This window comes from Vitis riparia, chromosome 18 (genome assembly GCF_004353265.1).
Source record: "Vitis riparia cultivar Riparia Gloire de Montpellier isolate 1030 chromosome 18, EGFV_Vit.rip_1.0, whole genome shotgun sequence".
NCBI classification, from domain to species: Eukaryota; Viridiplantae; Streptophyta; class Magnoliopsida; order Vitales; family Vitaceae; genus Vitis; species Vitis riparia.
This window is the reverse complement of record NC_048448.1, coordinates 13,452,163-13,478,253: the sequence shown is the minus strand read 5'-3', so window position 1 is coordinate 13,478,253 and position 26,091 is coordinate 13,452,163. Positions and strand designations below refer to the sequence as shown.

At 38.1% G+C, this 26,091-nt stretch overlaps 2 protein-coding genes across 2 annotated transcripts; one reads left to right on the top strand and one right to left on the bottom strand.

Annotated features, from left to right (window-relative positions):
- Positions 1 to 2,432: 2,432 nt before the first annotated feature.
- LOC117905426 (probable indole-3-pyruvate monooxygenase YUCCA10) lies at positions 2,433 to 4,086 on the bottom strand. The gene is given in 5 exon segments (XM_034818348.1): positions 2,433 to 2,606; positions 2,710 to 2,832; positions 3,070 to 3,303; positions 3,477 to 3,890; positions 3,892 to 4,086. Coding segments are annotated over 5 exon segments (1,140 nt in total).
- Positions 4,087 to 11,212: 7,126 nt separating this feature from the next.
- LOC117905425 (secreted RxLR effector protein 161-like) lies at positions 11,213 to 11,695 on the top strand. The gene has a single exon (XM_034818347.1). The coding sequence runs from the start codon at positions 11,213 to 11,215 to the stop codon at positions 11,693 to 11,695; it is 483 nt and encodes a 160-aa protein (XP_034674238.1).
- Positions 11,696 to 26,091: the final 14,396 nt, after the last annotated feature.

Genomic DNA, 26,091 nt, shown 5'->3' with positions numbered 1-26,091 from the left:
ATCCCATAAATAATGGGATTTGATATAGCTTAGTAATTAGTTTCCTTTTCTATAGCTAGGATTTTTCTGTATAAAGCTAACACCAAATGTAGTTTTTCTTAGATGAATGAAAATAAAATTATTCCACAATTCTGTTCTCTCAATTTACGTCAAATTTTATTTGTAAAACTAAACTTTGTAACCTTCCAAATTTTTCCACGTGTTACCTTTTAAATATATGTCATGCATCAAATGTGTGTGACCCAAATTTTGTTGAATTGAGAAGCCACAATTTTGAAGTCTAATTTAATATTAATTTAATTTACTAAAAATTTTGATGTTTACTTCCCCTTCCTCCAAGCATGTACCATAGGCTTACTTCAAGCTCTACACTATTAAACCTCTCACAAGCTTTGACTTACCACAAAACGTATGGTCTTCCCCTTATTCCAGTTCTTGCAACTCTTATCTTTCAACATGTTTATTATCTTTTCGGAATGACATTGGCCATAGAACAAACCATCCAATCAAATTTTCCCAGCTATTGCTTAAGGCACGTTTGTCTTTTGAAAATCACATCAACCAAAGAACAACCATGCACGAGCATGCTTCTGTCCAGGATGTATTAAACTTGAAATGCTATCACATACTTTCCTTATAGTTTGCTCAAGTTTTTTATCCCTGAATGCTGAAGCTTGTTTGCAGACATACCTTTTTTTTACTGCCACTTTTGTTTGTTCACTCATTTATTCGAGTGAGGGTCTCAGTACCAAAGAAAATGACATATTCATGGTTGGTTGTTGTATTATGATTATTTATTTTATGATCAGCTCTTTGTTCCTAACCCCTATATTTCATTTGTGGCAGGAGTTATGAAGACATGTCACTCCAGGATTTGCATGCAGCACAAGAGTCCCAAATTATTCAAAACCTTTGTGATACATTTCGAAATATTCTTCGGTTGTAGATAGTCTCTTTTTTTGTAAGAATTGTATGTGTTTTTTTTTTTTTTTTCTTGATCTCTTTTGAGTCTATTTTTTAGGATCTTAGTTTGTGTATAAAGGATAGAAAATGGTAAGACTGGAAACCACAAGAGGACAATTATTGCCCATCTTAATCTTCTGTTGCAACTTTGCATGTATATGGTAGCTAACCTCTAGAAGATTGGGTTCTATAAAGGATTTTAGAGCTTTTCTAGGTTATGGATCTTGTATTGCACCAATGTCATGATTATCTAATTAATAGACTAGTTGATGATAATTGATAACTAAACATGTCGAGTGTGTTTTGTTGTTTCAATAGGGGTATTGCTTAATGGCCTACTTGTTGGTGATGATTTAGCTGTTTCTAAAATAACTAGGGCCACTTCACATCCTACAACAATGGCAGCTACATCAAATGTACAGGCAGGGAGGTTGCCTAGAAGGTATGGATTTGTCGATGAAAGAACAAAGAGAGGCTAGTACACTGGAAAGAGAGAGGCTTCAAAACTGATTTATCTATTAACAAAAGATAGCAAATCTCTTAAATCTACATGGATTACTCATTACCAAAAGATGCTTATCCAATTACATATATCTATAATTTTCATTTTACCAAATATCTCCCAAGTATAAAAATGGAGGTTGATAATATGGTAGCATTCATGTAGATTGGGAGACAGAAATTTTTTTATAATGAATTGTTGGGATTAGGAGCCTTTTATGAATTCTACTCTCTTTATAATTATAATGAATTAGAAATTTATGTATTTTTAAATTATTTATATAAAAAAGAAAAAAAATACAATGAATTTAACATACCTTATAATATTAATTTACTGACTTCAATATTTTTTATTTTCATGCATTTTTTCTTTTATTTTATTTTTTTCTGATCTTTATTTTTGTCTCTTGCAATTTCTTTCAACTTTTTGTGGAACCATACGTAACATGTATGAGTCATCAATTGTAATTATTCATTTATTAAAGTCAATCAATTTCTTTCAACTCTTTTGGTTTTTATATCAACTAGGTAATAAACATGATACAAGGAGCAAATTAATTAATTATGATCAAACCTATGCAATTGTATTAAGAAATGTGTTGTCACTTAATCAATGAAAAGATCCAACCAGAATTTAATCCACGTTCATTCCCTATAGGATGTCCTTGCTTCTAGTTGAAGTTGAACTTGCAGTTGTCCTTGCATCTTTATATGATGGAGATGATAATTAATTGTATTGATAGATGAATTATATGTGAGCTGATATTAAAATAATTAATAATTTGAGGATCTAATGTCAATAGTACCCCTTATGATCATGTTAAATTTAGTCCAAAAACCTATCCCTCTTGTTTTAATACATGACTAAAAATTGTGTCATTTATTGTGTCACAAACATGCCAATGGTTACAAAAGCAAAAATTTTTATTTGACCTAAAATTTATCATCCTTAAATCACACACCTTTAATTATTTCCCTCGCACAACACCATTGATGTGATTGGCTATATGTTCTGCATCTCTTGCAATTCCAAATAGCCCTCGACTTGCAAATCCAACACAATAGAGACCATTTTCCCCATTCCAGTGATTCGGGAAATTCTTCTTAGGCATTCCATCCTCGTTAAAAAGGTTTTCATCCTCCTGTTTACATTTAATTTAAAGCACATTCATTAATATTTTTAAAATATATATATATAGTTAATTAACCTTAATAAATATTGAGTTAAGATGGTCGACTTTGTACCTGAAGACATTTTAAAACAGTGCTTTTGTAGCCCGTAGCAAAGATTATAGCATCGAATTGATTCATTTTGCCAGTAGAAAAATAGACATATTGGCCTTCTATCTTTGTAACTGCTGGCACAACCTAATAGACATTGTCATCTTCATTAGTGATTATTAACAATATTATCAGAATAAATCAGAATAATCTGATATTTTCACCAAGTCTTTGAGAAATGATGTAATCACCATGTTTTGGGCAGATTGGATATCCATTCCAATTTGATTTTGTTTGATAATAGAACTTAATGCTTCTATTGCTAAATTATCAAACTCCTTTTGCAAACAATTAATTGATTATAAAATATGTATAAGAATATACCGGAATTTCTCCTTCCTTAATCTTGCCTATGGTTCCAACATCAATGATCGGAGGTGAACGAGTTACATCTTTAAGATAAAATGGTCCCTCTTTTGGCCTTGGAAGCCCATAATTAGAAAGATCTCCATAGTTCAATTTGGCCAAAGACACAATAACATAATCCACCACCTTGCGAGGAACATATTTCAACAAAAACATTCCAAGTAACACCATTTCCTTTGTTACCACATGTTTCTGTAACCAACAATATAGTTAGTGGAGATATCATATATATGGAGAAGAGATCTAGGAAAACCCTAAGAGATATAGAGTTCCAAGTTTTAATTATTAGACAAAAATGTCTTCATGCCTTCATGCCGATATTTCCATCACAAATTGTAGAAATGGTGAAAGAAAAGAGACATTACCGGGTTGCGAACAACAATAGAGGTTTTTGCACCTCGATCCCATAAGTCATAGGCTATCTCCATGCCAGAATTCCCACATCCAACAACCAAAACTTCTTTGTCAGCAAATCTCTTTCCGTTCTTATACTTGCTACAGTGCATGAACTCCCCTCCAAAACTGTCCAACCCGGGTATCTTAGGAATGAGACCCTCACTGTTCTCACCAGTGGCGACCACCAGAAACTTCCCTAGGTACAATTCCGACTCATCAGAGAGTGTATTCTTGGCCACTATGTGCCACTTTCCTGCAACCTTATCATAGGATGCAGACTCTACCAAGCGGTGGTATCGTGGGTTTATCTGGAAGTGAGATACATAGTCCTCTAAGTACCGAAGAAAACGAGCCTTGGGGATAAATGTGGGTGTACCTGGGGGGGTAGGGCATGTGGGGAAGTTGGCAAAACTGCTTTCCGAGGTGAAGCTTTAAGCGATCATAAGACCTTTTCTTCCACAAAGAGGCAAAGAAATCCTCTCTTTCCAGGATTATGTTGGGGATGGAGAGAACATTCAGGCATGCAGAAGTTGCAAGACCAGAAGGGCCAGCTCCTACTATGATTACCACTTCTTCCATTTTTGTCTTAAGAAAACTTGTAAACCAATGAATATGTGCTATATATATTGACGACTCCATGCGTACGTAGTTAATATCATCCAACAATTGAAGAATGATGAATTTTAAATGAAATCTTGTAATGAATTAACATAATCAATCATTGGATATTTTACCTTTTTTCTCACATTTCTGACCTTTTTATTTTAGGATTCATGTAGACATCCATATGCATCATCCCGCACCTTTCGGGCATATAATATAATAAAGGTAAATTTAGTGCTTTATATGTTCAGATTTTCTTAGGGGGGAAATAGAAAAAAAAGGAAGAGTGTCTATGCTTGGCTGCCCTTTAATGGAAATAAAATCTATTCTAGAAATTTTATAAATTTCTTCCTAAAAAAACATAAAAAAAAAAAAAAAAGATATTCTAGAAAATTTAGAAATTTTTTTCATTAAAAAACATGAAAAAAAAAAAAAGGGAATCATGTAAGGGTGCATTATTTGGAAAATATGGATAGATTGAAAACTTGGAAAAATGGTGTGGACCCTGCATTTCCGCACATGCACTTCCACTCGATGGCGAACTCGCTCTTTATTTGAAAAAGATTTATTTTTTTAGAAAATGACTTGGAGTTGCCACTTATTTTTGTTTTATTTTTAAAGGGAAAACAAAATAAAAAAGAAAACTCTAAGTGTGACTCCTTATTTGGAAAATGTGGTATGTGAAAAACCAAATCTGGGCTCAGGGGTCAGGTTACTTATTGGGAAGGTACGGTAAAAACTGTAGCACCCCCCTCTAAGCCCCTAAAAATGGGTCTCTACTAATTAAGCTAAAACAAGTGTGGCAATTAATTGATCAAACATGGATACCAAAAGAATATTGATCTAAAAATAATCGAATGAACACGTGAGACAAATAGTGTACCTAAGTAATGAGCTAATTGCTTCATGGAAAACAAAGGTTAGTAAACGAATACAGAATAATCGCATGTGTCACAAAGCAAATCAATCAAGCATGACAATCAATCAGTCAATGAAAAGAACATGTTGGGTCCCACCAAAATCCAATTTATTTTGATTTAATCCCATAAATTTCATTATTTGGAATTACGAAATTAAATTCACGCTTATTTCAAAATATTTAAAAATTAAGAAAAATGTGAAAATTACTTGTCGAAGAAAGTGACAGCAAATTTTATTGAAAAATGGGATTCTTGGTAAGCCTAAAAATTCTAAGGATGAAAATTTGAGGAATTAAAATTATTTGAAAAACTAGAATTTGGAAAATTATTTGAAAAATGGAGTTTTGGAAATTATTTTTAAAATCAAAGAGGAAGAAATAAAAAAAGAGGACACGTGGCTACCAAGATTGCATGCCAAAGGTGGCCACGCATAAAGCATTTTCTTCTAGGCGCATTCTGGAGGAGTACTCTTGTTTTTCTACATCAACTTTCTTGTTTACCTCTTCAGACTTTAGAAACTCCATGACCAACTTTCCATCATCAGCTTCTCTTTTCATTTTTTTTGATCGATGCCTAACTTTCATTTTTGAAGTTTTAGTATTCACACTTTTATTAGGTGGAATAGCAAGAGCCTCAACTTGTTTCCTAGATGACACAAATTCATCTATCTCTTTCTGTAATTTCTCAATCTTTTGTCTATCATCTTCCAACTGTTTAGACATATGATCAACATGGGATTTTTCTACCCTGGCTTTCTTCTCATTTGCTTCTGCAAGCTTCCTTTGCTCTTACACTTTGGAAATCTCCAAATCTGCATGTCTTTTCTCCCTTGTCACCTTCTGTTTTTCCCTTTCACAACTTTTATTTGCTTCTTCTGACTTGGACCTTGCTTCATCAGCTTCCTTTTTTAATATCTCCAATTGAAGCATGTATTCCTTTGCCTTTTTCCTTTCAAGATTAGCAATCTTCTTTTCTTTATCAGCCTTACCCTTCTCAGTTTTCACAATTTTCCATGCCTCAACGACTTTACTCTTCTTAGCTTCAGCTTTCTTCCTTTCTGAATTTGCCCTTATTGTCTCTTATTCAAGGATCTTGTTCAGTCTATTTATTTCTTCTCCTCTTTCGGGCCCATCTCCATCTGGAGTTCCTGAGCCCTCTTTAACCGCAAAGATGAGATCTCATACTTCAATGAAGAGATTTCATTCTCCATAGAAACTCTAAGAGATGATTCTTTCATTTTCTTCTATCTCTCAAATTCTGCCTATGTGTGCTCTTCTTCAAATGCTTTCTTAAGACGGAGATTATTAGATTCAATCTTTTGAATTTGTTGCTTCAACAACATGGTTTTCCGAAGAGCATTCCATTTCTCTTCCAACTTCGAGTATCTCTCCTTCAACAGTGCACAACAAGGATTCTCATCCGAAACCATTGCAAGGTTTCACTAAAGCTTCAATTTGAAACTTCTAAAAAGAAAATAAAAGAAGGTTGGATCTGACTTATAGGGTTAGGGTTTAAGATTTTGCCTCTTCTCTCTTCAATTGAGGGGTTCGACCTTTCTAGTGACCCCACACCCCTCACCGCCTCTTTCTACATGTTAGCTTCACCTGCAACTCTCATTACCTGAAACACGAAGCCTGAAAGACACTAACAATAACTACTCTTTCCCCTTTGATTGAATTTACAGTTGAAGATTTTCCAACACCACCTTTCCCCATCACAAGGATTATCAATGTGCTCTCATTCTCCTGCTTTAACTTTCCCAACTCTTCTAGGCCTTTTCTATATTCTACTTCTGAATTGTTCTCAATTTCAGTTGCAGAGTGTTCAGAAGGCACCATGGTCTTCACTTTGCATGGATTCAGACGAAAAACTTCTAGATAAGAGCGCCTAAGAATTTATATCCTAGATCCTCTTAGTTCCTTGATTCGGACTGCATCCAGGTTGTGCCATTAAATTTGCTAGAGTGAGTTTTGGAAGAACCACTGAAGCCACCAAAATGACCTACACCAATTCCTGGAGGGAACTTAGGACTTGAAGGATTTTCCAATCTTGTTGAATCTTCTTAAGTCACTTCCTCCCATTGTTATTCTTAAGTATGTGACCATGCATTTCCTTCCCCAATTTTGAAACAACCAAACCAACACAAGCAGGTAAGACGTTTGCCAGTGTTACTGAACTAGGTCTCTTTTTTGTTAGCGTGAACTGTTAGAAACCAACTTGGGAAGGATACAACTGTAGACGTAAATATAGAATCATGCCATACAAGTATGACATGATCTTTGCCGAGATATTTGTATAGACAAAAATAGGATTGTAATTTTCTTATTTATTTTGTATTCTCTACATGTAAATAATATACTGAAAAAACCCAGAAAATATGATATGGTATTAGAGCCAGGAATCTGATCCTTGGCTCCTTTCACCGGAAAAACTCTAGTTTTGTCTGTTTGATCCGTGCCCTTTAGCTATGACTGACACCGGCATTATCACCAACTCTGGTGATCCTCCATCACATACCGACTCCATCATCACCTCCCTTACCATCCAAATGACTGAAGCCTTATCCAAAGTCTAAGTCTTGACTTCAACCACTGAAAACTCAATTGCTCCAATCGGTATCAAGTTGGATGGTTCCAACTACGTCCTTTGGTCCCAGGTTGTCGAGATGTACATCTTCGGCAAAGATAAACTAGGTTATATCAACGACGATTGTCCACCACCGCCACAGGCAGATCCATCATTTCAAAAATGGCGTACTGATAATGCCATTGTCAAAGGATAGTTGATAAACTCTATGGATCCGACACTCATTGGCAATTTCATCCGATTTTCCACAGCAAAATTGGTCTGGGATGCCATTGCTACGACTTATTTCGATGGCAGTGATACTTCTCAAGTCTATGAACTCCGACGACATGTGACTCATCTACGACAAGGTAGTGGATCTCTTGAGAAGTTCTACACCGAACTACAAGGACTATGGTGGGAAATTGATTTCCGTCGTCCGAATCTGATGGAATGTGCCACCAACATCTACCACTACAACAACCTACTCCAAGAAGATCACGTTTACACCTTCCTTGATGGTCTTGATGATCACCTTGACAACATCAGCAACGATGTGCTTCAGATGCCCCCATTTTCCTCTATCGAGCAAGCAGTCATGAGCACTAGCGATCCCAAAAATACCTCAGGCATGGTTTTGACTACCAAAGGGTTGAAACTGAGTTCAACCAACACAAACTCTGTTGCAATCTCTAGCCATGGGAAATCTACTACAACCTTTAAGTCACGAATTGTTCCTGATGGAATGAAATGCTCCCATTGTGGCAACCAATGCCACACAAGTGAGAATTGTTTCAAAAAAATGGTTATCCTAATAGGTGGTATGAGTTGCAAGCAAAGAAAAAGAAGGACTCAGCTGGTGCGGATAAGAACAAGGGCAAAGTGGCTATAATGTCAGCCGAACCTCACCTTTCCTTGATTCCCCAGGCTGAGTCTTCTCAGGATGCAGGACCCATCTTTGATATAGGTAACTATGGTTCTAATTTAGTTACCTCCTCTTATGATTTTGATTATAGTGCATGGCTTCTTGACTCCGGAGCCACAGACCACATGCTTTTACAGCTATCGACTTTACTATGACATCTTCACTGCGACGCACCAGTGTTGCCAATGCTAATGGGGTTGTCTCTCCTGTCACAGGGGTCGATCTGTGTATTTGTCTCATTCACTCTAATTTTTGAATACGTTACTTGTTCCATCGCTCTCACATAAATTACTATCTATTAGTCAAGTTACAACATAACTTAATTGTGTTGTCCTAATGTATCCTACATTTTATATTCTTCAGGATATTCCCACCAAGGAGATAATTGGGCGTGGTACTAAAAGGGGGGGTCTATACTACATGGAAGATGCTAGCATAGGTCATGTTCACCAAATACAAAGTGATGTGAGAGAATGACAAATGTGGCTTTGGCATTGACATTTGGGGCATCCAAATTTTGGTTATCTGAAACATCTATGGCCTGATTTTTTTTTTCTAATATGAGGTTATCTGACCTTAAATGTAATACCTGCATTATAGCCAAAAGTCATCGGACTTCCTATCCACTAAGTATGAATAAAAGCACTCTTCCCTTTGCTTTAGTTCACTCTGATGTGTGGGGTCCTTCCCCTATCTCGATTGGTTCTAGTGTTCCTTAGTTTGTCATCTTTGTTGACGATTGTACCCGTATGACCTGGCTTTACTTGATGAAACATAAAAATGAAGTATTACATGTGTTTCAATCATTCCATGTGATGATCCAAACTCAGTTTTCTTCCAAGCTCCGAGTTCTCCACTCTGATAATGGTGGTGAATATGTTAATCAGCGCTTCCATACTTATTTTGAACACCATGGACTTGTTCATGAGACATCGTGTCCTCAGACCCCTTAGCAAAATGGCATAGCTAAGTGGAAGCATCGCCATATTCTTGAAATTGCATGAGCTTTACTGCATGAAATGCATGTGCCACCCCAATACTGTGGTGTCACTGCCATCCATCTACTCAATAGACTACCCTCCAAAGTCTTAAATTTTAAGACTCCATTTCAAGTTCTGGCATCACACGTCTCTTTACCTACAACCCTAATGCTTCTTCCTAGAGTATTTGGGTGTGTAGCTTATGTACATCTTCACAAAAATCAAAGAACTAAACTGGATCCGTGTGCTCGCCGTTGTCTCTTCCTAGGCTATGCTGTGCACCAGAAGGGCTATCGGTGTTATGATCTTTCTACCCGATGCACCTATGTAACTATGGATGTCACCTTCCTAGAGTCCTAACCTTTTTTCCTAGCCCCCATTTCTTCTCTTCAGGGGGAGACACGAGATGAAAAGCAGAAATGGTTGCACTTTGATTGAACAAATAGTGAAACTATGGTGGATGAAGCACCAAGCCTAGTGCCGATTGATCCCACAAGACTAGATGGACCCATAGAGTAGAATACAACTTCAGAAAAGTATACGCCTTCAGCAACTGAACCAAGTTCCTCTTCAGCAACTGAACTAAGTTCCCCTCTCTCTCTCTCTTCCTTAGTATATGCTGACCCACCTCTTGAGAATATCCCTGAGGTAAGCATTCTTAACACGTCTTCCAATATAAGTGACTTGAATACTTCTGCTGGATATACATTGCCTTTCAGGGAAAATTGTGGCAAACCACCGACTAGATATTCTCCTGATATTGAAAAGCGAAAATCAAAGTATCCAATTGCCAACTATGTGTCTACCAAGAGATTATCCAAACCCCTCAGAGCATTTGTCCATGTACTTTCCTCAAGTTAAATTCCAGCTTAAGTTCAAGAAGCCTTGTCTGACCCGAAATGGACTCAAGCCATAAAAGAGGAAATGGAAGCACTACTAAAGAACAACACATGGACCATAGTTCCATTACCTGAAGGGAAGAAAGCAGTAGGATGCAAATGGGTATTTTCTATCAAACACAAGGTAGATGGTACGGTCGAAAGATACAAAGCAAGGCTGGTGGCAAAAGGCTATACACAAACATATAGGGTAGACTACCAAGAAACTTTTTCACCAGTTGCAAACTGAGCACTGTAAGGGTATTGTTATTTCTCGTAGCCAACCTTAACTGGCCATTGCATCAATTTAATGTAAAAAATGCCTTTCTACACGGATATCTTAAAGAAGAAGTGTACATGGAACTTCCTCTGGGATACATGACATATACTGAAACCAAGGTTGTGTGCAAACTATAACGAGCACTATATGGATTGAAACAATCACCTAGAGCGTGGTTTAGGCGATTCAGTCTAGCAATGAGGAAATACGGATTCAAGCAAAGCAACTCGGACCATACACTATTCATAAAGCACAAAGTGGGAAAGGTAACTGTGTTGATAGTCTATGTGGATGACTTGATTATCACAAGAAATTATGATGAAGAAATAACCAGACTATAGAAGGAGTTAGCCACCAAATTTGAGACGAAGAACTTAGGAGGACTCAAGTATTTTCTAGGAATTGAAGTTACCAGGTCCAAACAAGGAATATTTCTTTCCCAAAGGAAGTATGTGTTGGATATATTAACTGAGGTAGGAATGTTGGAGTGCAAACCTGTGGATACTCCAATTGTCCAAAACCATAGACTCAGAGAATACTCAGATTAAGCACCAATGGATAAAGGAAGGTACCAAAGGTTAGTTGGCAAACTCATATACCTCTCACATACTCATCTAGACATTGCATATGCTGCAAGCGTAGTTAGCCAATTCATGCATAACCCTAGTGAAGACCACATGGATGCGATAATCAGGATACTAAGATACTTGAATTCCTCACCTGGGAAAGGACTTTTGTTTTCAAAGAATGGTCATTTAAGAATTAATGGCTATACAGATGCAAACTGGGCTGGAAATATCTCAGACAGAAGATCTACTTCAGGTTATTTTATGTTTGTTTGTGGGAATCTCATTACATGGAGAAGCAAGAAGCAAAAGGTGGTAGCACTTTCTAGCTCTGAAGCAGAATTTCGTGGAATGGCAAAAAAGCTGTGTGAACTACTCTGGATCAAGAGACTACTTATTGAACTAGGTTTTGCCTTTGCCTCAGAAATGGATCTTTTTTGTGACAACAAAGCTGCTATTGCAATATCTTAAGACCCAGTCCAACATGACTGTACAAAACATGTGGAAGTGGATCGACATTTTATCAAGGAAAACCTAGAAGCAAAAATAATCTGATTTCCATTTGTGAAGTCCGAAGACTAATTAGCAGACATACTCACAAAGGCGGTATCAAGCAAAGAGTTCCACAACTCACTCAACAAGTTGTGCATCAGAGATTTGTATGCATCAACTTGAGGGGGAGTGTTGGCGTGAGCTGTTAGAAACCAACTTAGGAAGGATACAGCTATAGACGTAAATATAAAATCATGCCATACAAGTATGGCATGATCTTTGCCGAAATATTTGTATAGACAAAAATAGGACTGTAATTTTCTTATTTATTTTGTATTCTCTCCATGTAAATAATATACTGAAAAAACCCAAAAAATCTTATACTTTTTTCTTCAAGTAACCATTGAAAACTTTCCAAGGCATTGTTATTCATCTCATTTCATACATAACCTGAAATCATAGTTGTGCACACCATAACATCTACAAGGGGTCTTTGGTCAAAATCTTGTGTGCCATCTCTACCTCCATTGTGTGAGAGTTACCCCTTCAGAAATCAATGAAAGAAAACTTGAGAATGTGATCGAGTCTGCTTTCATACCAGAAGATATCGCATGAAACAAACATGGAACCTCATCCATAAAACCATTCTGAACATACCTATAAATCATGCCTATTCGAAGTCACCAAATCAGTTTTATGCATCATATAAAAAAACTTCGTGGATCAGATAAGTGCTCACATTTTACATACATTACTAACAATGTGATTGCTACAGGAGAATTCATTTCCAACCCACATCTGACAATAAGCCCATGAAGCTATGAACCAAAATTAATTGTCATCTCAGAGGCAGAGATAGACGAAACACAAGCAAATGTTACAGAAGTAGGATTGGTTTCAATTATCCTTATTTCCAAAACACTTCTATAGCTTTCATCTTCAACTTCTTCAACAAGATCTATAGAATAAAGAGACAAAGAACACTGCAGGGACTAACATAGTATGTGATAGATACAAGGTTCAATTTAAGGCCCTTGCGTTTGGTCAGAATCTCCATGAAGATAAGCCTTGAAGCTCTTTCAGCAATACCACCCATCCGACAAACAATTCTGACCCTGTTGATACCTTCCAGCATCCATTAACAAAGGTTAAGCATCTCCCCCAACTGTACATTCTTCTACTGGAGCAACCAGATTCCTAATCGATGACACCAACTTAGTTTAGCCACTGTGAATGAGAGCTTTGCTCTCACCATTATAGAAGTTTATAACTAGCCTAAGTCTCCTCCCTCACGACCCATACATTTGGATAAGAGCCAGAGACAAAGAAAAACCATAATGAGGAAACATCTCCAGAAACATAGCATAGTAGAACAAAAAATAAGATCAACAAATGAGGATTCCCTTCATGAGTTATTAGTGAGCCTACTGAATACGCATGATTAGATCTACACTAAGCTTCTTCTCGAACCAATGCTTCGAAAACATCTCACGAGCTCTCTCGATCTCCTCATGTTGTTCAAGCAATCCCAGATCGAGATCAAACTCCCAAACTTGTCTTCTTACATGATTGTTCATGGTCCTCAACCAGGGACTTCCTTCTTCTACGATCTTTAGTTTCCACATTTTCCTCCTTATTATCAGCCTCTGCAGGAAGGCACAGTATCTGTGAATTTTGTGAGAAAGTTAGGCTATCTTCATCTTCGAAGTCCTTGATAGATTTTACAATTGGGAGCTTCTTGTGAATATCAAGAGGACGAGGCGTGAGTGCTAGCCTACTCATGTCAACTCAACTCCAAATGAACCAGCTCTCAATTTGTTTTCCTACCAATTCCATTATAGAGAAATGAAAACGACATAATCTCCATCGCCGTGTACGCTCAAGTTCGACTCTAGAGGGCATTGTATTGCTATTCGTCTTCACAAGCTCAAATACTAACTTATTGCAACATCCAAGGCATTACCTCCTGATACAAGATGCGGAACCAAATACTGACTACTCAAGATATTCCTCAAAGTCCATTTTGAGGCAAGGACTTTGTAACCATAACTTACACTCTATAAGTAGGAGCTCTCAGATGGTGATACATGGACCAAGGCATTCCACAACTAGATACATAGGAGCAAAGAAGTATGGAGAATGAAATAACTAAAAGTAGAGCAAGAATGATAGACCCGAGTTATTAGTCAAAGCCTCGTTTCATGAGTGATAAACAGGCTGAAAACTGGTGGGATAAACTGAGAGCAACAATATGACTTTCAAACACCAAACCCAAAGATGAATCAGGCTATTTACAAGGAAAAATTAAGAATACAAAAGGGAACTAAAACAGAGCATTATATGCAAACCATCAAATTCAACCAAAACAACCAAGAAGCTTTTGTTACCCAAACTAAACAACAAAACAATTCTCATAGATCAATAGAGAATGAAATGGAACATAAAAAAAAATGGAAACATGCCAAGCTCATAGTGGTCTTACTTGGAAGTCCACAACACAACCTTCTTCTGTTTCTCCTCTTTCAGCTCCTCTATATGACTATTTTCCTTCTTCTTACTCAGCCGGGTCCCTAGCTCATTCCCCTCAGTCTTTTTTTATCTTCAGCTATCTTGCCCCTTCCCAAACAACAACCCTACTATCAACCTTACTCTCAACTCATTCTCATTCTTTGTTTTTCTTATTTTCTAGTTATTTTTCCTTTCTAAGCTGAATCTTCTCAGTCTCTCTTCTTTCTCCCTAACTATCCTCCTTCCCTAGCTATCTTCTTTCTCTTCTAGCTATCTTCCTCTCAGTCTTTTTTTCTACCATTAGGCAACAACCCAGGCTCAGCTGATTTTTTTTTCTTGCCCAAGCAACCCCCCGATGCTCCCTTATGTGTTTCCTCTTCCTAAAACTAGTTCTTTCTTCATGCAACTCTATATTTTCCTAACTCTTCTCTATAAAGCTCTTTCTCATCTTCCCAGTTCCCACTCAAACTCTATCTCCCAGTTATCATTAGACGATTTTCTTTTCCCCCCCAAGCTATACCCACGCTATCGATCCTCGGAATATTTAGCTCACTTTCTCACAACTCTCTTTTCCTACTCTCAACTCCGACCACCTCTCTCTTTCTAGCTCTCTTTCTCAAGCTATCCATCTTCTAACTGGTTTCTCTAAGATGTCTCCTTCAAGCTTTCTTCTTTGCTCAAACCGTCTTCTTCTCAGTCTTTTCTTGCCTTCCAAGCAACAACCCGGGCTCCTAAAAAAAACACTCGCCCCCTATAACCACTCTATAACTCTCAAATCTTCCAAACCATTTTTGAATATTCCCTCTTGCACGTGTCGTTCTCTCATTGCATCTTTAACCCACTAATGTGATTCCCTAATGGCCTCTCTTGAGACAACACGTGGCCTTCGAAGATCCTAACACCTGACAAAATAAACACCTGCAAGAATAACTAAAAAAAAAGGGTCTACAAATATGCCCTTCTTCGGTAGAGCTCATGAGTGTAAGAAATATGAACATTAGAATGAAAAGAAAGTGTGAATAGTGAGGGGAATGAAGTGAACTCTATCGAAAAACAAAGGAGACCCCCAAAGGGACACTAGTAAGACACAAGCTCACTCAGGCTAATAGAAGAACAAATGAGCTCTAATCCTAAGAGAAAAGCATATCTCAAAGTGCCTCTAAGGTCGCACCAAGGATCTAGACTCCCTCTAATACATCTCCAAAAGTGACTCGAAGGTTGATGTCAAAGATGAGTAACGATCGAACCACCTTGGAGTACATGAAAGAATGTGTTCAAAGGAGACCGCCCTATGTGAGCCACATGAGAACGCTAAACGTGAGGTGCCTAACAACATGACTAAAATATGTGTCGTAAACTCAAAGGAGTATGTTATGTGTAGTGGAATAGGAATTCTAGAAGAACATGGTTAAGAAGCGATAAGAACGAAGTAATGAGGATGCATGAAAAATCGTGAAGACAAGATATGCAATGCCAATGAGTATGAATGCTTGGAGCTATGAATCTGAATGACAAGGTTGAGGAGAAATGAATTTGAACGCCAAAAGGGAGAAAAAATGGTGACTTAAAATGCCAAAATGAGTATGCACAATGACTCTGAACACCAAAACTAAAAAAATACGATGGCATCGAATGCCAAGTTGAACAATGGCTCTGAATGCCAAAATGAAGACGCAACTCTGAACTTTAAAAGAGAGAAAATATGGTGGCTGATTACTACTCAAAAAATGCTATTTTATAGCTTGTAATTAACTCTTTTAAACACTTTTGAGTAGTAGTTATTACCTTTTAATCCAATTAACATATTAAGGACCTTTGCAATTATTTCTAATCACTTTGTGTAAGTTTTGGTGTTTTGTTAGTAATTTGATCACCAAAGCAATCCAAGATTGAGGAGAGTTATTTGGAATCCATGGCAAAGTAATGGAAAGCTCAGAAACATGAAGAACCGAAGTTTTGAAGTCCTTTGCCATAAGCAAATCCGGAATGCAAGGAGGGGAAGCAAAGAGAAATCTAACATGAAGCATTCTAGATGACAGTCGTGTCAGCCACTTTTGGAGCACTTCCTGGAGTTCAATTTATGCATGCTATATGTCGTTTCGAAGCTCAAGAAGTCAACAATCCAATTCTTCAAACGGTGTGTGATTCGGAGTTGAAATGAAGGAGTTACAGCCATTGGAAGCCGATCACTCTAAGCTAAAGGAATATTTTTGCACGGCTGCGAAATCAGCCTTGGGCTGCGAAAATGTTGTCCTTCTGTTGCGAAATTTCGCAGCCCTCTTGCTGTGGAATTTCTCCTGAAGCTTCCGGATATTTGCGACCGACATTTTGAGATATTTTGCTTTAGATATTTGATGTCTAAATCCCCAAACTCTCCTTGTAACCTACCTATCATAGGATTCCTTAGTCTTTAAGTAAGAACAAATGGTGAATAACCTCTTATATATAGTTTGTAATTTTCTTTACATAATCATGATGTAATCGGCGAAATGAAGAAATATATTTTTACAGAGCACTTGCTCTGTTTTTCCTTCACATTTTTGTTTTCTCGTTATTTTTCTTTCTAGCCAATCAAACTCTGAGGATATTTCCTCAGAGGATGAGAGGCTAGGCTCTTCGTCTCTTGGAGTGAAGAAAGTCGGGTAAGTTTTCTCATGCATAAATTGGAAGTTTTGTTGTTTTAGTTTTTAATGAAGAAAAAGTGTGACCCGTTAATGGTTTTTATCTTTTTAGTTAACTTAAAACGCCTTCAATTCACCTGAGCCAACACTTGGTAAGGCAAGTGATCTCCGTCCATGGAGATGCACTAGTTTATCTCTTGCGAGCTTTTGGGAGGTGATTTGAAGGTAGGATTTTCTAGAATTGCCAACACTTGGTAGGCTTTTGGACTCTAAGAAGACATCCATTAGTTATCTCTTGCGAGCTTGAGATGGGAAATCCAAGGTTAAGGATCACCTTGAATGGCAAATGCTAGGTGAGAGGCATGAGTCATTGCAAGATGAATCAGTGAGAGGGATTTAGTGTTTGAACCCATTAAAGGGAAACATCTGTACCACATCGGTTAGAGAATTAACTATATGTTAGTTCTCTAATGCGAGGAAAAGAAACAAGTGACCGGAACTCCCTTTTTGTATAAGGAACCTGAACCTAGTGATCTAAACTCCAAGAAACACTTTTCTTTGTAAGTAAAATCAGTTACTATTTTTGGTTAGTTTAAAACCAAACCTTTTTCACTCAAACATCTTTATGTTTTCTTTTAAAGCTAACCTTGAAATGAAAAGGCACCAATTCATCTTTGAATTAATATCAATTGTGGAGTGAAAACCCATCCCAGTGAACGACCCTAGAGCCACTATGCTATGCTAGCTAAGGCTATCCTAGTACATGGTGTAATAGGTTATAAATTTTGTTGATTACTCTCTTCTGAGGACCACAATCAAGGGACACCAGTTGGACACGAATCAAATGGTACCACTGTCAGGGACTATTGAGAGGACATGAATCAGCTGAGACACTAATTGGGAACGTATCAGTGGCTCTAAACGCCAAATGGAAGAAAAACATGATGGCTCTGAATGCCAAACTAATAACAAACAATGGCTCTGAACACCAAACGAAAGAAAGACATGATGGCTTTGAATGTTAATAACAAATAACGGCTTTGAATGTTGAACTGAAAACATGGCTCTGAACGCCAAACGGAAGATGCGACTCTGAACACCAAACGGAAGAAAGACATGATGGTTCGGAATATTGAATTAGAAAAAACCAACGACTCTGAACACCAAATGGAAGAAAGACGTGGTGACTCTGAATATTGAACTGAAGGAACAAACAACAACTCTGAATGCCAAACTAAAAACAAACAACGACTCTGAATTCCAAACTGAAGATGTGGCTCTGAACGCCAAAAATGAGGAAATATGAAGGCTCTTAATGCCAAACTAGAAACAAACAATGACTCTGAACGTCAAACTAAAGATATGGCTCTGAACACCAAACTGCATGAGATATGATGACTCTGAATACCTAACTAAAACCATGGCTCTAAACGCCAAACTAAAGATACGGCTTTGAATGCCAAAACTAAAGGAGATATGATGACTCTGAATGCTGAACTAGAAATGAACAAAGGCTTCGAATTCCAAACTAAAGATACGACTCCGAATGTCAAACTAAATAATGGCTCCGAATGTCGAACTAAAGATATGGCTCTGAATTCCAAACTGAAGGTATGGATTTGAACGCCAAACAGAAAAAAGACATGATGACTTTGAATGCCAAACTAAAAACAAATAACGAAAGATGGACATGATGGCTCTAAATGCCAAACTAAAGTAAACTGATAACTCTGAATATTAAAAACGTGGCTTTGAACACCCGAACTGAACTAATAGCTCTAAATGCTAGATGTGGCTTTGAATGCCGAAAATGTGGCAATAAATACTTGATTGCGATGAGATGGTGGCTTTGAACGCCATAACTGAATAATGATGGCTCTGAATGTCGTAACTACGGGAAAGAATGGTGGCTCTAAATGTTGAACTGTAAGGATATGGTGGCTCTGAACGCCAAACTGAAGATGCAGCTCTAAACGCCATACTGAACAATGATGGTGGCTCTGACCACCGAGTTGTAAGGAGATGGTAGCTCTAAACGCCATAACTGAGAAGAGATGGTGGCTCTGAACGCCAAACTGAAAAGAGATGGTGGCTCTGAATGCCAAACTGAAAAGGAATGGTGACTCTGAACGCTAAACTGAAAAAGATGGTGGCTCTGAACGTCGAACTAGAAACAAACAACGACTCTAAACGCCAAATTGAAGATGCGGTTTTGAATACCAAACTAAAAAGGAGATAGTGGCTTTGAAAGCCATAACTGAGAAGAAATGGTGGCTCTGAAAGCCAAACTATGAACCAATAACTCTGAATGTCAAAGAAGAGAAGGATGACTCTAAACTTTGTAACTGAGAAGAGATGGTGGCTCTGAACGCCAAATGAAAAAGAAATTGTGGCTCTAAACGCCAAGCTGTAAGGAGATGGTGGCTCTGAACGCCAAACCGTAAGGAGATAGTGACTTCGAATGTCAAAATAAAATCATAGCTCTGAACGCCAAACTGAAGACAACTCTAAATATTAGGAATGTGACTTTGAATGCCGAAAATGTGGCAATGAATGCCTAATCGCGATGAGATGGTGGTTCTAAATGCCATAACTGAACAATGATGGCTCTGAATGCCATAATTGCGAGAAAAAATGGTGGCTCTGAATGCCAAACTGAAGATGTAGTTTTGAACGTCATACTGAACAATGATGGTGGCTCTGAACACCATAACTAGAAAGAGATGGTGGCTCTGAACGCCAAACTGAAAAGAGATGGTGGCTTTAAATGCCAAACTGAAAAATGATGGTGGCTCTGAACACCAAACTGAAAAGGGATGGTGGCTCTGAACGCCGAACTAGGCAGGAACGGTGGCTCTGAACGCCATAACTAAGAAGGGATGGTGACTCTGAATACCAAAACTAAGAAAGGATGGTGGCTCTGAACACCAAACTGAAAAGATATGGTGGCTCTGAACACCAAAACTGAGAAGGACGACTCTGAACGTCGTAACTGAGAAGATATGGTGTCTCTGAAAGCTGTAACTGAGAAGGGATGATGGCTTTGAACGCCATACTATAAACTGATAGCTCTGAATGTCAAACTGAGAAAAGATGGTGGCACTGAACGCCAAACTGAAAAGATATGGTGGCTCTAAACTCCAAATTGAAAAGAGATGATAAAAGGGAAATATACCCCAATGTAGCATGCCGCCACAACTCTCAATCCATTGAAAGGGTTTGAAAGAGACTCCATGAGTCTCAAATGATGCTCCACTGGTGAGTCGGAATGGTCAAATTAACTAGAAATATAGTCTCACAACCTATCTAACTAAATCATAATGCCTGACGAAGTGTCACAATAAGTCAGACGTCTCTAACTCGAAATGCTTTGTTGGAAGAATCCATCCTCGTCTCAAATGAATGAACCACTGGGGAGTCTCAAGAGAATAGTCTGCTAGGGTAGCCACAATAGTCTCAAAATAACAATCTACTAAAGAGTCATAGATAGTGGGCCAGTTAAAACCCAAAAGGTCATGCTCATCTAAAGGCTTATCTCGGCAAAAATCATCGAAATAGTGACCAGTATTGCAAATAAATATCCCTCAGATGAGTAATAAAGATTGTAACAAGTCTGTGAGAAAACAATCACCCCTGCAGCTAAAAAAGGAAAATATGCCCTAGTATAGCAACTAGTGCATCCAGTCTGTCCTAATGACTCGAGAATAACTCAATGGGGACGTATAAGAGATCTGACTACTCCACTGAAATAATGATATGAGAGTTTATGAATCTAAGATAACTCCATCAAAGAATCACGACAATATCAGAAAGTATGAGCCTGACTGAATGACTCAAGAAAGTCTCAACTGGAGAATAATTACAAAATGAAGGTAAATCATACAAATCAATGGAGACCTACAAATCTCAACCGAAGATGAAATATGCCCCAATATGGAATCAGATGTGTGATAGGTCGAAAAATCGAATGATCTCAAATAATCCATCATCAAATGTGTAATTCTAGTCATCCACGTTTGTAATTGAATCAGACCCACATATCAAAGAGGTGTATCCTAGAAGGAGAAGCATGATGACATCTAAATGCCGAAAAATGTGGGCTTGACTGGATGGCTCAAGAGAGACTCTACTGGGGGATGATGCTAAGATAACAAACAAATCGTCTCGGTATGTATCTCGTAAGTGGGGATGAGCATGCAACTCCATGAAGATCTACAAATCTTAATCGAAACGGAATATGCCCCAGTATGGCGTCGAAAGTGTAGTAGGTTGGAAAATCAGATGACATCAAATCATCCATCATCAAATGTGTGATCCCCAATCATCCAAATCCATAGCTGAATCGAATTCAAACATCAAAGAGACGTCTCCCAGAAGAAGAAACATGATGACATCCAAATGCCAAAAAGTGTGGGCTTGATTGAATGGCTCGAGAAAGACTCCACTAGAAGATCATGATAAGATAACAAATAGGTCATCGTCTCGGCATGTATCTCATAAGTGGGGATGAGCATGCAACTTCATGAAGATCTACAAATCTCAACTGAAACGGAATATGCCCCAATATGGCATCGAAAGTGCAGTAGGTCAAAAAATCAGATGACATCAAATCATCCATCATCAAATGTGCGATCCCCAATCATCCAAATCCACAGCTGAATCGAATCCAAACATCAAAGAGAAGTCTCCCACAAGAAGAAACATGATGACATCCAAATTTCGAAAAGTGTGGGCCTGACTAAAAGGCTCCACTAGAGGATCATGATAAGATAACAAATAGGTCATCATCTTGGCATGTATATTGTAAGTCGGGATGAACATGTAACTCCATGAAGATATACAAATCTCAACCGAAATGGAATATGTCCCAGTATGGCATTGAAAGTGCAGTAAGTCGAAAAATCAGATGACATCAAATCATCCATCATCAAATGTGTGATCTCCAGTCATCCAAATCCGCAGTTGAATCGAATCCAAACATCAAAGAGGCATCTTCCAGAAGAAGAAGTATGATGATATCTAAATATCAACCAAATCTCAAACACTTATCCAAATAGGAGCTGTAGAAGATGACATCTGATCCCATTATCTCAAGGTGGTCTTAAGACACGGGACGTAACGTAGGCTAGGGTGATAAGGTGATAGAAATGAAGGGAAACTAGGCCCAAATACCCAATGATCAAAACCCATGCCCTCATGTATAAAAAACAACATGTATAGAAAATCTCATGGGCCATGGACCTAAAGGTGCCCAAAGTGGCTATAATAACAATAAAAAGGTAATGAAAAAACCCGAACTAATAATGAGATGTGTAATGATGATGCAAAGAGAGTATCAAACTGAGATGGGCCGCTATAAGAAAAAATAAGGAGTGAAATGAAGATGATGAATCAAAAGCAAAAGCGAGGATAATGGCGAAGTGAAGAACACAAAGAGGAGTGATGATCCACTCAAATCAAACATGAAATAAAGTCACATCAACAATGAACATAATGATGGAAGGGACAATGGCCCAAAGCTCCTAAGAGAAGGTCACTCATTTCACTCTTAAAATATACGACAAAATGAATACAAATAATGGAGAGTCTCAAAAAGCTCACATATGAACTCTTATCAACAAACATACTCAATATAGTGACCCTTGAACATCAATATACACACTCAATGATGGAGAATACTGCACACATGCACTTATTACTTTTTTTTTTTTACATATATACAAATGTGCATACTCTGAACGTAAACAAAGAAGCTCCAAAGATGTGGTCACAAATGGATAAACATACTCTCAAATGTTGATGTAACATAAACTCTCTCTGACGAGATGAATTTCTCAAACTGAGGATCTCTAGATCAATGTTCGTGGGATAGATAGTGGAAATGACATGACTATCCTCCATGTAATGAACTGAGGAGGATCACCACTCGGGGTGGAAGAAGATGAAACAGAACAAGTAGTAGATATAATAAAGAAGAGAAAATGAAGAACACAACCAATGAGATGTGATGAAATATAGTAATGTAGTGGTAGGAAAAGATAATGAGAAAAATACGCCTATAGGATCTAAGGCTCATGAAACTCCTAAACAAAGCATGCATACACAAAAAGACCCCTATCCCTGTGCAAAAATGTGAGTAAGACAATAAGAAAGAAAAGCTATAATGCACATGTGAGGCTTAATGCGCTAACAACGGTCTATATATCAAAATGATGAAAGGGTATATGGCTAATCGAAATGATGGCCACACATCCTATGACCATGGTCTCAAACATAGTACCTCTTTAGTTGGTCCACGTTAGCCGGATTTGAGAATTGGTTTTTATCTAGATCCATCAATCAAGTCGCGCCCTCTAGGGTCAACTCTCTAATTAAATAAGGTATGCTCCAACTGGGTCTGAACTTCTCTCTAGGATCTCTGATCAAATCCCTGATGACCCTCAAGACTAAGTCACCTATTTGTAATGGTCTGGGTTTGACTTGTTTCTTGAAAGCATGAGCCATCTTCCTCTAGTAGGCGAGGACAAGGTCTACTGCCCTCAATATTCATTCATTTAGGAGATTGAGCTGGTTTAATCGAGTTTGAGCCCAATTTGCCTCTGAAATTTGCTACCCTCAATGAACCCATTTCAATCTTAATTGGTAGCACTGCCTCCATACCATACACCAATGAATAGGGTGTGACTCCTGTAGAGGTGTGAAAAGATGTCTGATAAGCCCACAATGAAAAAATGAGCTTCTCTGACCAATCTTGAGAAGTCTCAACCATCATCCGTAAGATCCTCTTAATATTCTTATTCGCGACCTCTACTATCCCATTAGTTTGTGGCCTGTACGTAGAGATCTATGATGCTGGATACCATATCTTTGTAATAAAGTGTCAACATCTGCTCTGAAATGTATTCCTCTATTCGAAATCAACTCACGAGGGACTCTATAGTGACAGATAATGTGTGATTTAATGAAACTAGCGACCCCAGCTGATTTCAATCTCGCATATGAGGTAGCCTCTACCCACTTGGTGAAATAATTAATGGCAACCAAGATGAACTTATGACCATTGGAAGACTTCGACGAAATCTTCCCAATGATGTCTATACCCCATGCTAAAAATGCTCATGGTGAAGTCAATGTATGTAACTCTAAATGTGGCACGTGAATGAGGTCCCCATGTATCTGACACTCTAGACATCTCTGAACAAAATGGCAACAATATGTCTCCATGGTCAACCAAAAATAGTCAGTCCTAATAATCTTACAGGCTAGCATATGCCCTCCCATATGTGGTCCACAGACTTCTGCATGAACCTCTCTCATCACTTGATCGGCAGAGGTGCGGTCTAGACATTATTGGGAACATCCCATCAATTGATCGTCTGTACAATGTCTCCGTACAAATCACAAATCAGGTGGCCAACTATCTCAATACTCTCTTATCCTTGGCCGTGGTGGCCTCAGGATATGCACCAAGTGTCAAAATTTGGTATATGTCATGGTACCAAGGTTAGCCATCATCTAACTCTGTCTCATCAATCAGACAACAGTAGGTAGAAATGAATCTCGACTCAATCAGTAAAAACGAATAATGGTATTAGTAGGAATATCGATCATGAAAGCTAGAGTAGCTAAGGCATCGACGAACTGGTTCTACGCTCTAAGCAGATTTGTATATCTCAAATCATCAAATCTCCCAACCAGTAGCTCCAAGTATGCGTGGTAAGGCCTAAGCTTCATATCTCTAGTCTTTCACTTGCCTTGGATCTGTCTTAATACCGGATTAGAGTCACCAAACACCTCCATCTATCTAATCCCAAGCTCAAGAGCTATTTCTAATCCTAATATACAAGCCTCATACTCAACAATATTGTTCATGGAAGGATGTCGATCAAAGAATGCCAAAAAAACAGATCTAGGAATGTGGTTGCCATATAGGGATATCAACAAAACACCTATCCCATATCCAGAATGGTTGGCTGCACCATCAAAGTACATGTGCCAACCTAACAAACTAGTCATCGCAATAACATCCTTATCTGGGAAATCATCATCAATAGCCCTACCATTAGAAACTGGTAATAAGGCTAAGTGATCCGCAACAATGCTCTCTTTAATGGACTTCTAAGTAACATAATGGATATCAAACTCAATCAGAAGTACCAACCATCTCATGAGTTGACCGACCAAAGCGGGCCTACCAAACAAATCTCCTAGATGATCTAAACGGGATATCAAGTGCACTGAATACTCAGTCATATAATGTCTTAGTCTCCGAGTAGCCTAAACCAATGTCAAGCAGAAGCGCTCAATCATGACATATCTCATCTCATAATCTAACATTCTCTTACTCAAATAATAAATAGTTCGCTCATTTCCTAAATCATTGAGCTGAGCTAGCATGCAACCCAAAGCTACGTTTGAGACTGACAAGTATAGAAGTAAATGACGTCCTGGTGTAGGTGGCACCAAATCTTCTTCATGGAGTTGCATGATCACCCTCACTTATGAGATGCATGTCGAGTTGATGATGAGTTGTGAGACCATATTTATAGTCGATTTGACCATTCTGACTTGCCAATGAAGCATATTTTGAAACTCATGGAGTCTCTTTTATATCCTTTCAGTGGATTGAGAGTTGTGGTGGCACGCTACACTGGAGCATATTTTCCCCTCATCTTCTCCTTGTAGCTCGACATTCAGAGCTTCCCTCTCTTCTCAATTGCAATGTTCAGAGTCTTTCTTCTTGGTTTGACATTCAGAGATGCCAGTTCATAGTTTGGCATTCAGAGCCACCTCATTTCCTTAATTTGGCGTTCAGAGCCATTGTTTTTTGTCATTTATAGCTGTTGTTTCAATTTGGCATTCATAGCTGTTGTTTTAGCTTAGCCTTCAAAGCCACCTCATCATTTCCTCGCAACTCGGTGTTCAGAGTCGTTGTTTTAGTTTGGCGTTCAGAGCCACATTATTCAGTTTGACATTCAAAGTCGTATCTTTGGTTTGGCGTTTAGAGCCATTTTTATTTCTAGTTTGGCATTCAGAGCCATCATGTTTTTCTTCCATTTGATGTTCAGAGTCACATCTTCAGCTTGGCGTTCAGAGCTGCATCTTCAGTTCAGGGTTCAGAGCCACATCTTCAGTTTGACGTTCAGAGCCGTATTTTCATTTTGGCATTCAGAGCCACATCTTCAGTTAGACGTTCAGAGTCGTTCATTTTTAGTTCAATATTCAGATCCATCATATCTCCTTCAG

Bases quoted from the DNA above. Each gene is read 5' to 3' on its own strand.
- LOC117905425 (XM_034818347.1), top strand. From the start codon at position 11,213: ATGGATAAAGGAAGGTACCAAAGGTTAGTTGGCAAACTCATATACCTC.